The following is a 14,690-nucleotide window of genomic DNA, read 5'->3' as shown; positions in this document are numbered from 1 at the left end:
GGACCGACTGCTCACGCTGAGCTAACAAAAAAGTATTTTTTTGGCGTCAGCTCTACGTCAACTTTCCGCTGACGCCCAGATAAGGCGCTAGTTCTAAGAAACCAGGCCTTGAGCTAACAAACCAGTATTTTGTTGGCGTCAGCGGGACGTTGACGTCACGCTGACGCCCAGATAAGGCGCTTGTCCTAAGAAACCAGACCTTAAGAAGTATCACTTCAATAAATACAAATAGGAAGTATATAAAAATATCCCGAATAAAAACCCATCACATGTATTTTTCAATATAAAAGTATTGCCTATAAACTCGTGCAAAACACTTAATTATTAAAAAACTACAGTGCGTCTAATCATTAAATCTAATTATTTTAATGTACTAATAAAATATCTGATGTAATAAATATTCTATATTTATATAATATTCGTCTCATGTATCCTATCAATGAATATATATTATATGTCGTCTAACTGGACGAATTAATACACGAACGTAAACGAGTACAAACCGGTTTCAGTCACATAAAAAGAATAAAGCTGTATAGAGTATTACCTGATAATTAAGATTTTACATAGAATCTTATAGTGCGTGTAATAATATAACCAGGGATTGTATTTCTATTACTTAAATCTGAATAAAAATAGCTGAAAATGATCTAATGGACAAATCGATGATACAATAGCTACTATAATTGCGCGTTCTTTATTTAAATTTTATGAAAACCTTTTTCATTTGTAGAAACGAGTACTCGGTAAATATAAATATTTCATTCTTTCATTTCAGGTTCTGATTTAATATTGTGGATGATGAAACATCTCGACGTTGAAGATCAAAGTAAGAAAGAAATTAATTTTTTTCTTCTTCCATTTTCACAAAATTCAATCTACATGAAAGTCTGCATTCTTTAGAGATTCCCTACATAAGGAAATGTCATATTTCAATGTCATATTTCAATGTTGTTAAGATATTTGGGAAGGTCGTGATCATAGTTTTCAAAAAATTTTAATGTTTTATTCTAATGCAAAATGTTCGCAATCTATAGTTTGTAGAAACATTTAAGTAATTACACAGTAAATAATACAGCGCCTAGCTGCTCTTATAGGGATGCGCATCGTCACGTGATTGGTTCCTTTAGGAAGCAACCAAAAACGATATAAATGTCATCCTTTGCAATTTGAAATTTCATAAAATTAGCTTCATAGACATTGCATTGAACTGTTTTGTGTGCGTACAATCACATTTAAATAACTTTGCCGTCATAATATTTTTTTATGAAGGATGTCTGTTTCAAATCACTTTTTTTTTCATTCATTCACGTCTGGCGAGTCTTCAAAATCAGCGCCTATTTTCGAGCGCTCGAAACATGCGGACTTTTAACACAATCTTCATATCTTTTTAAGCAAATGAAGTTTCATATCATCACATGTAATTCTTGTAATAATTGATCAAATAAATCTTTTTGAAGCTGAGCCATTGAGCGGTATGTTTCATTGATATCACAAACTCGTCCAGTACTCTTATTCTAAATTCTTCTTTTCACAACTCTTCTTCTAAACTGTTCTATTTCAATTTACTTTTCTATTTCAATGAATAATAAATAGGTTAGATCCTTTTCAGAGAGCTTTGGGAGTCCACTCCAAATTTTTCCAACTTTTAAAAAGTTTATCGTTAAATGGTTAACGGCTGTTAGGCGTTTAATAACTGGTTTGCCGAACGGTTGATTTTTCGATTCATTTAATTCATAACTTTCACATGACGTCATTATTCTTTATTTAATAAAAATTCTTTAACAAATACTTCAAATATTTCAATCAGAAAATTACAATAAAATGTTAAAAATCTTACGAAATAATAAAAAGCAATTCATGATTTTTACAAACTTAGGAAAGATTCCTACTAAGTGTGGTTAGATCGTTTTTATTACAATACACCCAGTAAATTCTCTATTTCTAAATCTGTATTTTATATAAAATTTTATTTTGATGAAAATATGACAAAATATATAGTATAGATGCAATGTTGGAAAATATTTTGAATTAAACTGAAAATTCTTGATTTCTACTTAAAATAGTTTATTTATTACGAAAAGAGAAAGAACGAATTTCTCGATTTTACTCTTAAAATGAATCTTTACCAACTGTTTTCAAAGACTGTTAAGTAGGTGGGAGTGGGCTCGTAATACAAAATTAAAAACCTCAAATAAAACTCAAAGGACTTTGAATTAAATAATTAAGAAAACTCTACTATAACGTTTAATAAAAGGTAGGATTTATTAACTCCACAACAAAATCATAGCAGCGCCATTCCAAAGAAAAAAGATCTTACGCTCACTCAAAAACTATTTACATTCCATCACCATGACAACCACAAAACTCTACTCGTTGCCATCTACTAACTGACATATATTAAGTAAATTATTTTACAAAAAATACGGTGAGCATAAGCACATAATATTTTTCACTATAATACTTACTTTTAAGACAAATTTTATGTTTACACATCTTTATTACTTTCCAAAATTTGACTTAGATTTTTTTCCCTGTTATACCTGTCAACTGAGTATTTTACCAGATTTTTATTTAAGCATTTTTAACTGCTTCTCAACTGTGAGAGGTGCTAATCGTTTTCTTAATTCAAAACTAAGATTAAATACAAACATTGATACCCGACCCGACAGAAACTTAGCGGAGATTTTGGAAAGTGCAAGTAAAGCACATAAATTAGGAAATCAGGAAATTGGGTATAATATAAAAAAAAACACAACTACTTCCACTTAGTAGGAATAACATTTACCATGACGCAATGCTAAATTCTATGCCACTATCCACATAAATGCCACTATCCACATAAATCAATTATTAATCAAAAATCGAATATCAATTACTTTTCTTTATAATGCAATAAAATCTGGCGAGCAGCTATTTAAACGATCAAACACTTCGTTTGTTTATTTGTGGCTTGAAGTTAGGCTCGCAGAAAATGCCGTTCATGGGTTAAATTTAGTAGGAATAACACAACCTGTGACGTAGGCTATAGTATACCCAATTAGAGGATTTATTTGGTATGCATATTTCTAATAAAGCCGGGAGAAGGGATGGTTAAATGTGCTTTTGTTTACTTAATTTTCACAAACAAAGTAATGATTCATATTTATTCAAGTCTGTAATGTATAGTGTGAAAAAAAACGGACCACCCTGAATAACTTTTGGTTTAATGATCGGATTTTCACGTTCTAGGACTCAATCTTAATGGTTGGAGGGGGTGACTTCAATTATGCTAATTAATAAGTGCAGACATTAGATTAAAATACGAAATCAGACACAAAAGCGTATTTTCTCTGAATAAACGTACCCTTTTTTTTGACGGATTCGGATTTCTGACCCCAAAATATAGGGGTAGCCGAATTCTGGGAAATATGGTCTTCATAGTTTGGTCAGGAGAGCGCTTTCAAAGTTTAGACCCCTTAATGTTAATTTTACTTTTGGCGTATTTCGCTATATCTTTAGAATTTTTGAAGCGAATTGAAAAACTTTTGAGCACAATTATAAAATTCGCTTATCCAAAGGTAATTCCATTCAAAAAAAATTTTTTGGAAATATTTAGAATTTTTTAAAATCAATTTAAAGAATATAATTTTACATGGCAAAATACAAAATTTGAGCAAATCGGTTGAACAGTTTTATCTATGAAATAAAATAATTAAAATAAATTAACCTACTAAATAAATTAACTTGAAAGTAAATAAATATAAATGGACGACGCAAAAAACTTTTAAAGCAAAGCAACACTTAACAAAGCATTACTGTTTGGAAACCTCATTCGCTTCAAAAATATACATAGCGGAAATTACAATCGACATGTTTCAAGCGCTCAACAGAAGGCGTCCATTTTCAAGACGCCTTGAAAATGGAAGCACACTCAGGTCAATGCAAATTTAGCATGAATAAAAAAAAATATCCCATTTCGATCTTTCAAGTTGTGACATTACAAATCTTAAACATTTGCAGGTAGAAAAAAAATCTTTACATAGAGTTACTACAGAAGTGTTTTCTTATTTTTGTCCAACCTCTCTACTATTGTTATTCATACGATATATCCTATAACATTTATTTTATCTACACTTGTGTATGAAATTTAGAGAATTGTAATACAACAATTGTAATACATATGCATGATCGTGAGAAACACTCATTGGAGTCGGAAGGTATGCAACAGTGGTTGCAAGATATACAAAAAAAAGGGTTAATAAAGGGTATCATCCTCTTTTACAGATATACGGGCCCTTGCAGCGTGACTTGAAATAAGGCAGTTTATCATTTCCTTTGGCAATTGGCCTGAATTGTCTTGTGGCAATTTCATACCTTCCGACTCCACGATCATGCTTGTGTATTACAAATGTTGAATGTTTATTTGTTTCGTATTGTATCAGTGTATGTACATATCAAATTTCATTAAAATCGATCCAGTATATAATCTACCAAGTCTGCAAATTCTTTTAATTTATTACACCAGTGTATTTTGAATAATGCAAATAAACCTTATGATTCATTTAATTAAATACTCGTTTGTAGATATAAGCAGGTTTTCTTTTCTTTGGAATTTCAGCTGAAGCCTTACATCTGGGTCATTTGATGTCAGCTCACGGCTATTTCTTCCCCATTGATGATCATATCCTCACAATCAAAGCAGATGGAACATTTTACAGATTTCAGGTATATCATATGAGCTGTTATTTAATACGTAGATTAGATCGAACCCAGCCAGCCATAAACTCCTCGTGTAGTAAAGTGTGACTGATGCTCGCTTAATCTATCGGGTCACAAAGTCCCCCATGTTCCCATAACAAATTAAACCCTCTGGGGGTGCTGGATCGTTCCCAGGTTCAGGTCAAAATTAAGATGTATGAATCAATCTATGAATGAGGGCGCCCTTTAAACGGGTGTGACATATGGATGTGGCAGAAGTCGATAGATGGCGCCACTAAAAGACAGGAACAATCTCACCCCTTGCCTTAATGGTCTACGACGACAACAACAACATCAGATATATCAAGTGTATCAATAACTGTACTGAAGAGAAGATGGTTAAGCTAGTGTGAACGAATTGTATTAATTAGCCGTAAAAAAAAAGCCTATTAACCGTCACATCTAGTATATTTTCAGTAAAATTTGAATGTGTAGGATTTGGACAGAATACAGGATGCTGTTTGTATTTTTAAAAAATTTTAAAACGTTTTTAATAAATAAAAGTTACAAATTTATTTTTAATTAGCTTTTACTTTGAGTTTATAAATCAGTTACACACGATTTTGATACTTTTTATATTTGTTTGGAATCATTAACGCGTAGTAATAAATACAAATTTGCTAAAAAAACACCATATTTTCTTAATTTTTGTACCACTTTTTAAATTTTATACGGATCATACAAGCCTTGAATCTACAACTTCCACTGCTATNTTACAAGGGAAACTAGGGAAGTGTTACTCGCCAATTTTAAAATAAACTAGTGGGATATCTGCCTTATGAGGAATAATTTTAGGGGGCAACATTCGTTTCGGCCCATAGAAGGTCCTGTGAGAGATAAAAAATAATTCAATATATAGAAAAATCGGTATTTTATTACTTCAATGCAGACTATTAGTTATTGTAATTATCTCATACTCCAATTAATTTTGTGGTACTTACTTTCACGTACTATATAATGCAAATTTATTCTCAAAATTTATTTTAAAAATTTTATATATCTGTAGTTTTTCAGAAAAACCTGTAGGGTTAATTTAAAAAAAAAATTGACATCAAATTTTTTTACTTTTTTTTTCATAAATTTTCCAAATTAATTGGTGCATGTAATTGCAAATCAATCAATTAATTAATAATTCATTAATTAATATTTAATTAATTAATTTGCTAATTGATTTATAATTAGAAAATTAATTAATTAGCCAATTAATTACAAATTATCTGGAGTATGAGACAATTACAATAACTAATAGTCTGCATTGAAGTAATAAAATATCGACTTTTCTATATATTGAATTATTTTTTATCTCTCACAGGACCTTCTATAGGCCGAAACGAAAGTTGCTCCTTAAAATTATTTCTCATAAGGAATACATCCCACTAGTTTATTTTAAAATTGGCGAGTCACACTTCCCTAGTTTCCCTTGTAAGTAAGTAATTGTATCGGAGTTACTACAGTTCTTGAGAAAATGGAATAGNTAACTCTTTTAAAAGTACATAAAAATGGTTGCCAGCAGGGGTGTACATGTAGATTTATTAAATACACCTTATGCGCCACCTAGGAAATAAATCTAGAACCCGACACTCGAAATTTTTGTTCTGTTACAATTGACCCCACTCTCCCCTAATGTACATAAATTCTTTAAAATTATGGAAACACTTCCATACAAACTCTATACGAAAATAATGTTTTTTTGGCAGAATTTGCAGATTTTTTTTTAAAGATTTTGCATGGAAAAACTGTTGGCACAGTTTGAAGATTTCAGAAATAGATTTCTTTTTACCCTAGCAAAAACTTTCATCCATCAAAATTAAGGAAGGATATTTACTTTCTTCAATGCCACCATTATTAAAAAAAAAAAGCATTCTTATATAAATATTGCAATGCTATAGAACGATTTCGAAATGACTGGTATTAAATTTAGAAAAAAAAATCATTAAATTAGTAAGTTGTTATATCCTTATTTTGGTCTATTCGATGTTTTAATGGGTAAAGAGAACACCATTTCTAAAAAGCTTCAAGCATGATCTCTCATGTCAACAGTTTTGTCATGCAAAATATTCCAAAACATTTGTTGCCACAAAGAACATTATTTGGGTGGGGATAGCCGGGTTGGTAGAGCGTTTGGCCCATGTCCAAGTGGTCGAGAGTTCGATCTCCGCCGGCCGACCGTGTACTAAATGGTAACTGGTGCACGTTAAATCTGTCGGCTCACAAAGTCCTCCATATTCCTATAAACAAATCATACCTCTGGGGTACTGAATTGGAGATGGATCATTCTCTGTTTCTGTGGACGAATGAATGGGTCTGTCCTATAAACCTGCAGTGACGTGTGTACGTGGCTGAAGTATTATTCTTGGCCATAGATGGCGCCACTATAAAACAGGAAACGCCCCCTCTGCCTTAAATTCACTTAGTATCACCTACAAGGCCTGCTGGTATTGGCAGTTGGCATTCGAAACAACAACCGAAACATTATTATATAAAGTTATATAGATTATTATAAACATAATCTTTAGAGAATTTGTATAGAAAAGTTTCCAAACTTTTGTTCGACATCTGTACTGCGACCCCGCAAATTCACTACCACTAAAAGATTTGATTAATGCAGCAGAAAAATAAGCATGCTTTTATTAAAAAAAAGTGTTAATGCCAAGAAACTGATCAAAAATAGTCGCCTCCTTTTGTTAGAAGACACTTAAAACGTTCACAAAAGTGAGTGATTCTTGTTTCACCTTTAATTTCAGACCAAAGTAATTATGTTGTTATTTACAAAACTGATTGGGTTTGTATTTATCATTTTAGACGCCGTACTTTTGGCCATCGAATTGCTGGGAACCTGAAAATACAGATTACGGTACGTTGAAAGTTGTATTATTATTATTAGGGGCCATGTTATGAGTGTACTATAATCTTTTCATTCTGATTTAGCTGTTTATCTCTGCAAGCGCACCATGCAGAACAAGACGAGACTGGAATTAGCAGATTATGAAGCGGAGAACCTGGCCAGGTTGCAAAAGATGTTTTCTCGGAAATGGGAATTTATTTTCATGCAAGCTGAGGCTCAAGCAAAGTATTTATATTCATCATTATTTTATTAAATTTTATTGGCAAGTCTTAAATAATTATAGCATTCTTCTTTCTCTGAATAACATTCCTCAAACATTTATTTATAAACTCTATCCCAGTTCGAAAAGCAGCTGTCATTTATCTGGTTAACAGATTAATAAGCCGGCAAATTTGGGCTTGTGAGAAACTTCAATTTCGATTACGGTGCCGGAGAGCTGACCACTGCTGAACGAACTTGGCAAATGCTTTCAAAGCGTTATATACATATTGATAATAGAGAGAAAAACGAATGATTTAGATAATTTTAAAAATATGACAGTTAATTGATAAATTGTTGAGTTTTATTATGTGCATTGTGTTTTAGGGTGGATAAAAAGAGAGATAAGCTGGAAAGGAAAGTCCTTGACAGCCAAGAGCGTGCCTTTTGGGATGTCCATCGACCAGTGGTGAGTGAAGATACACCTTACATCAAACTCCAATCTTAATTTTAAAAAAATCGAAAAGTATTAGTTTCAAACTATCAGTTAAAACAGTTAACAGTAAACTTTGTTGATCGTTCATTAATATTTTAGAGAAGGGAAAAAAGAATCGCATTCGAATCATGGCGTATCACTATTTAATACATTCGGGACAGATTGCAAATAGTAATGGATTTCAGGATCATTTTTTTTATTAAAAAAACCAATAAAGTTTAATGTTTACTTTGAGCAGGGGATAGAGCGTTCGACTTCCAATGAGGTGAACCGAGGTTCGAATCCCGGCGATGGCTGGTCGATACAAATTCCGCATCCGGCTTCAGTGCTGACATGAAATATCCTCAGTGGTAGACGGATCGTATGTTAGGTTCCCTTGCCGTCAGGCTAACCGTGGGAGGTTTTCGTTATCTTCCTCTCCATGTAACGCAAATGGGGGTTAATTCCATCAAAAAGTCCCCTACAAAAGCAAATTTCTCCCAATACTTGATCTAGGAGTTCCCTTGTCTTCCGGATTGGATTCAAAATGACAAGGCTACAGAGTTGAACATGAGTCGACGTAAATCCAAAAACTGAGTCGGCTGTTCAACGGCGGATATAATAATATGATAACTTTATTAAAAATGTATTTGCTAGAAGCAAAAAGAAAAAAAAAACACCTTTCTCCACCATAACAAAAAGGTAAGTAGTATGAATAAATTTGAAATTATATGCTTGTAAACTCTTAAAAACCGAAACGAAACGGTTAACAATGCACCAAAATCAATACACTTAATTTAAACGTAAGTATGATATCACTTTTATCATAAAGACTCTTTTCACATCAATGAAAAGATATTAATTTCAGCCTCTTCAGCAAGAAATGGGTTAAGGTACGTGGATTTCAAAACTTCAAAACATGTTCAATTGCTACAGGAGTGAGGAAGTAGGCGAAATGCATTTCTTAAGAACACTTTCAAATGTTATTCGGATATTAAGCAGGATTTGATGTTTTAATCTCTAATTTCCTCAGGTTAGGTTTCGAAAGCATTTTTATTTTTTATTCGTTTGAATATTAATTAGTAACCCATGTTGTATATATTTATACGAGGGTTGTTTTTTAAGTAAGGGCCGTTTTGTTGTGAACACTAATAGGCGACGCATGCGTCACAACTAGTGCTGTGTCGTGTCCCAGCATCCCTTGGGAACAACTGTGCTTAGTTGCAACTGCTTAAGTAAACTGTACTGTCAGTTCTGTGTCTTTAAAATATTCAAATTTAACAAATTGCTCGACACACACACAAAATACGGTCAGTGATGTGATTTTAATCGGCAAAAGTCTGCTGCATGTATTCACTTACGAAAAAAAAGATACAATTTGTGAAGCAGCAAAATTCCTTACCATGCTGACAAGGAATTTTGCTACTCTATGACAATGACTCTATCCGCAGCTCAGATTCCAGCTTTATTGGACACTTTTTGGTTGGGAAGTTTTAAAACATCCCTCTCTACAGCTCAGACCTCGCGCCGAGTGATTTTTCCTGTTTTCCGATATTTCAAACGTCATTTTGGTGGTCACCATTACCATCACTAGAGAAATTACCCCCTCGTATATATATATATATATATATATATATATATATATATACATACATACATACATACATACATACATATTATATATATATATATATCAAACTGTATTTTAGAAAGATATGTTTTATGCTTCTGGGTGCAAAGTGCAGTTGATAGTATTTATATTTTTCTATAAAACTCAGCAATTCTTTAAGNATATATATATATAAATACATACGAATTCTTTGCGCATTCGCTTTGCAACATTTTTTCCAATCTGATCTCTCGAGTAGTTAGGCTGTTATCAAATTATCTTACTTTTGAATCCCTGCAAGCTAATATAAAAAGAATTGTATCACTTACTGTGGCGGGGATAGCCTGGTTAGTAAGGAGCTGGACTCACGTTTATAAGAACGGGAATTCGAATCCAGCCGGCCAAAGACTTCCCGTGTAGTAAATGTTGACTAGTGCACGCTAAACCGGTCGGGTCACAAAGTCCTCCATGCCCCCATAACAAATCAATACCTTTGAGGGTACTGAATTGGAGATGGATCGTTCTCTAGTTCAGGTCAAAATTACGATCTATGGACGAATGAATTTTTATGCCCTATAAACGGGTGTGACGTGTGGGTGTGGCAAAAGTCGAATTCTTTGCCATAGACGGTGGCTTTAGAAAACAAGAACAATCGCTCTGCCTTAATGACCGACGAGCACAACAACTACATGCTGTTCTACGCACAAGATTCTTCGTATGTTTGTTATATTATAATATTTTGAGAATTCCACAAACGTTACTGTTAATTTAAATTGAATCTAAAATATGTTCTCTTTTGCAGCCAGGTTGCGTCAATACAACGGAAATGGACATCAAGAAAGCGTGCCGAATGAACAAACCAATCAAAAGTGCCAAGGTATGATTCCGAACTGATATACCCCACCTTCATTTCATCATAGTCCATAAATAAATGTAAAACATTTCAAATGGAAATTAATGCATCAGTCGTTTCGCACGTTCTTTGAAATTAAGAATTTATTTTACTATTTAAAAACTATTATTTAAGAACTATTTATAAGAATTATTTAAGAACTATGTTACGATTGAACTCTTAACTTATAATTAGGTTTATTACTTTTGGAGGCTGTGCAAACCGAACTTGTGCCCCTTTCGCTCAAAAAAAGAAGAAAAAAAAGAGATTACTTACTTTATAATTAGATATTTTGACATCAATAAGGGTCTTTATTATAGCGAAATTCTTACTAAAGACCTTATAGAGGAATACGTTTTCTGAGCAACAATTTTGACGCTTATGGATCTATGTTAACAATGGAATAAAAAAAAAAGGTGCTAAATTTAGATTACAGTATTTCTTGGCATGCTTTCTTTTCAACAGAAGTGGTAGCTAAATTGAGAAACTATTTAAAGATTTAGTTATAATTATCACTCGATTCGCAATGATCACAGATATGAAGGATGGTCGTTGTAAGGGTTTCATTCACGGTGGCAACTTAAATTCCACTCAGCTTCAGGTAGACGGTTACCGACTTGTCTGGAAGTAAAGGAGTCTGATGCGCAATTCTAATCTAAGGGAATGAGTCATTATACAGTTGATTTCGAAATAGTTAAACCTCCATGTCTCCTTTGGCCGACAACAGGCTGTTGAAGAAATTCTACTATTATCGGTTTAAGCTCTTTCTTTTTGTGATTTAATGATGATACAGAATGACAATTGTTTTGTTTTTCCAGCATTTCCAGAGTGCGGTGGGAGGGGGCCGCATCAGTCCAAGTGTATCAGAAACAGATCTCAACAGCCCTCAAGACACAATCAAAGTAGAGGTGAGTCATCTTTCATACTTACAGTCCGTCTCTATCTCTAATATAGTCTATTATTTCACGGTGCAATCCGTGCCTATCTCTAATATAGTCTATTATTTCACGGTGCAATCCGTGCTTATGTATAATATAATCTATTATTTCACGGTGCAATCCGTGCCTAACTATAATTTAGTCTATTATTTCACGGTGCAATCCGTCTCTATCTCTAATATAGTCTATTATTTCACGGTGCAATCTGTGACTATCTCTAATATAGTCTATTATTTCACGATGCAATCCGTGCTTATCTATAATATAGTCTAGTATTTCACGGTGCAATCCGTGTTTTTGTAATATTATAATTCAACAATTTTATTCTATAGTCCATGTGTCTTTGTATTATTATTGTCTACAATAGCACTTTGAAATTCGCGTCTATCTATAAAACTGTATAATGAAAGAAATCATAGGGTAATACAACGGGGGGTTTTGCGACCATGCGTACACATACAGTATTTGAGCAACGATTTCACCATTTTAGCGCTTTAAAACGCAATTAGAAATATATGCATACATGCTTACAGACTATGCCACATTGTGGGCCCCTTAATTTGTACATAATTATTTTCTTTGCTATGGTACTATAGTATGTCATGATATAATACCTGACCGAGTTTGAATATTATAGCTTTATATTAAATGGAGATATGGAGCCATATATGTTTATAAGCAACAATTTCTACATTTTAACGCTATTTTACGCTTTGAAATCTGTACATACATACTTAAATAGTGTACCACATTATTTGCCCCGTAATTTGTCTATAACAAATTCCTTTGGTATGGTACAAAGTATGTTATAATATAATATCTGACAGAGTTTGAATATTTTGGATTAATATTAAGGAGAGATATGGGAACATGTATATATATAGTATATGAGCAACAATTCATCCATTTTAAAGGTTTAAAACGCAATTGGAAATATATACATATGTTCTATCTTCTATGATTTTCTTCTGCCTAGTCCATATATAACTGTAAAATTGTAATCTTCATTTCTATAAAATGAATGTGTAGTCAATATTCTAAGTGCAATATTACAGCCTATACTCTATTATATCTAAAAGATTGCGGTCTATAATTTCAATGTGCATTCTAAGTCTAACTGAAATTATATAGTCTATAATTTCATTCTACTTAGATCATGTATAACAGCGAAACTCTATAAACTTAATGTCTATAAAATTTATTTGTAGATCAAGTCTAATGATAATATAGTTAATATTTTCACTCTATAGCTCATTGCTATAGTAAGAGTGCTGTTTCCCTCCGCAGTTTGTGTCTATAATTTTAACCCGTGTCTATCTGCAAGATAGGCTTCTCATTCTGCAGTCCGTGTCTATCTGTTATATTATAGTCTATAATACACCCATTTCTATCTGTATTACAATATATTATTTTCCTCAGCAGTCTGTGTATATTTCAGTTAACAATTGTACTCTGAAGTTATCTGTAGTATTACAGTCTATTATATCAATTTACAGTCCATGTCTGTCTGTAAGATTATCTCCTATAATTTCTATGTTCATTCCGTGTCTAGCTGAAATTATATAGTCTATGATTTAACTGTGCTTAGTCCATAATATTATAGTCCATAATCTTAATGTGTAGCTCGTATATAACTGTAATGTAATTAGTCTGGCGAATTCGAATTTCTTGAAACTTCTTTGTAACCTTAATTTTAGATATATTCTAAAATTAAGCATTAATTTCAAAAAGTTTTGTCCCATTTTCAATGCAGTCATAACTGATATATATCTAAAATAAAATCGTTTTTCGTTTTATTTTACCATTAACTTATAAAAGAAATAATTAATTGACACTGTGTAATTGAATTCAAATTTTTATACGGAAAATACTCAGTTTGTCATAAAATGGTTCTAATTTCAATTTGTTTTTTTCTTCTCCAGATCCAATCCCTCAAGCATCGGTTGAATCGAAGAAATGTTAAAGTGTCGAAAGTGGCAGACTTGTAAGTTTTTTTTAATTAAATTGTTAATATATACTTGAACTATTTGAACACACGTGATGTCAATTTCCTCTCTCGATTGTTGGTAATGAGTAGAGCCCGGATTTTGATGACCTAAAAAATCTCAACTAATGCCCTTAAAAAGTGCAAAAAATGCCCTTAAAAAGGGCCAAAAATGCTCTTAAAATGCAAAAATTGCGCAAAAAATGCCTTAAATAAAGTAAAAATATTGAATTAAAAATTTTTTCGGTCTTTTAAAATTATTATGAGTCATTTAAAAAATATAAAGCAATGCAATACTTGTTCTACGTTCATTAAAGTTTAAAAAATATGTTTTATATCCTAAAATAACAAAAAAAGGAAAATATATTGACACCAAAATATTTTTATTTTGTATAGAAACTTTACTGGATATAACAACTTCCATCTCATAATATTACTAAATATCAGAATTACATTGGATTATTAAATGTTTTTTGATAATTTGAAATGTAAACGAGCGTCTCTTGTCTGAAAGTAAATTTTCATTCCTGCAGAAGCTTCTTTCAACGTCTACTGATGTTCTTCTTTAACCCAGAGACATTTGTTGCGTGTGAGTATTTTTGTTACCTAATTATATTTGTTGCTTAATTAAACAAATTGTTAGAATTTTTATTGACAGTTGAAGAAACGCAAGAGAATCTTCTTTAAATATGATAAAGGAGACTTTTTTTATTCCTAACTAATGCTAATTTCGAACACACGTGAATGCATTACAATTAAAAAGAGATAATTTTATTGTTATAGTTAATTTTTATTTATTTATTAATCTATTAAAAAAATGCAATGCAATCTTTTTGGAAAATTTTATAACCGTTGTTGAACAGCCGATCGAATTGTTTGAATTTGCGACTGCTAATGTTCAACTTCGCAGCCTTGTAATTTTGAACCCAATTCAGAAGACAAGGGAACTCCTGTATCGAGCATTTTGGAGAAATTTGCCTTCGCGGAGGAATTTTTTGATTGAACTAAT

The 14,690-nt window shown here is 32.1% G+C and overlaps 1 protein-coding gene across 4 annotated transcripts in view; it reads left to right on the top strand.

The window, feature by feature from the left end:
- LOC107439727 (Regulator of G-protein signaling 7) overlaps window positions 1-14,690 on the top strand; it is a 79,241-nt gene that overhangs the window by 44,051 nt on the left and 20,500 nt on the right. For all 4 annotated transcript variants that reach the window (XM_043054088.2, XM_071184729.1, XM_043054089.2 and 1 more), the window contains 8 exons: window positions 779-829; window positions 4,601-4,707; window positions 7,543-7,594; window positions 7,669-7,810; window positions 8,171-8,252; window positions 10,670-10,744; window positions 11,578-11,667; window positions 13,620-13,681. In XM_043054088.2, coding sequence (XP_042910022.1) covers window positions 779-829; window positions 4,601-4,707; window positions 7,543-7,594; window positions 7,669-7,810; window positions 8,171-8,252; window positions 10,670-10,744; window positions 11,578-11,667; window positions 13,620-13,681 — 661 coding nt within the window. The remainder of the gene's footprint in view (window positions 1-778; window positions 830-4,600; window positions 4,708-7,542; window positions 7,595-7,668; window positions 7,811-8,170; window positions 8,253-10,669; window positions 10,745-11,577; window positions 11,668-13,619; window positions 13,682-14,690) is intronic.

Source organism: Parasteatoda tepidariorum, chromosome 9, assembly GCF_043381705.1.
Source record: "Parasteatoda tepidariorum isolate YZ-2023 chromosome 9, CAS_Ptep_4.0, whole genome shotgun sequence".
Classification (NCBI taxonomy): Eukaryota; Metazoa; Arthropoda; class Arachnida; order Araneae; family Theridiidae; genus Parasteatoda; species Parasteatoda tepidariorum.
Note: the sequence above shows the minus strand (reverse complement) of the source record. Positions and strands in the feature narration are given on the sequence as shown.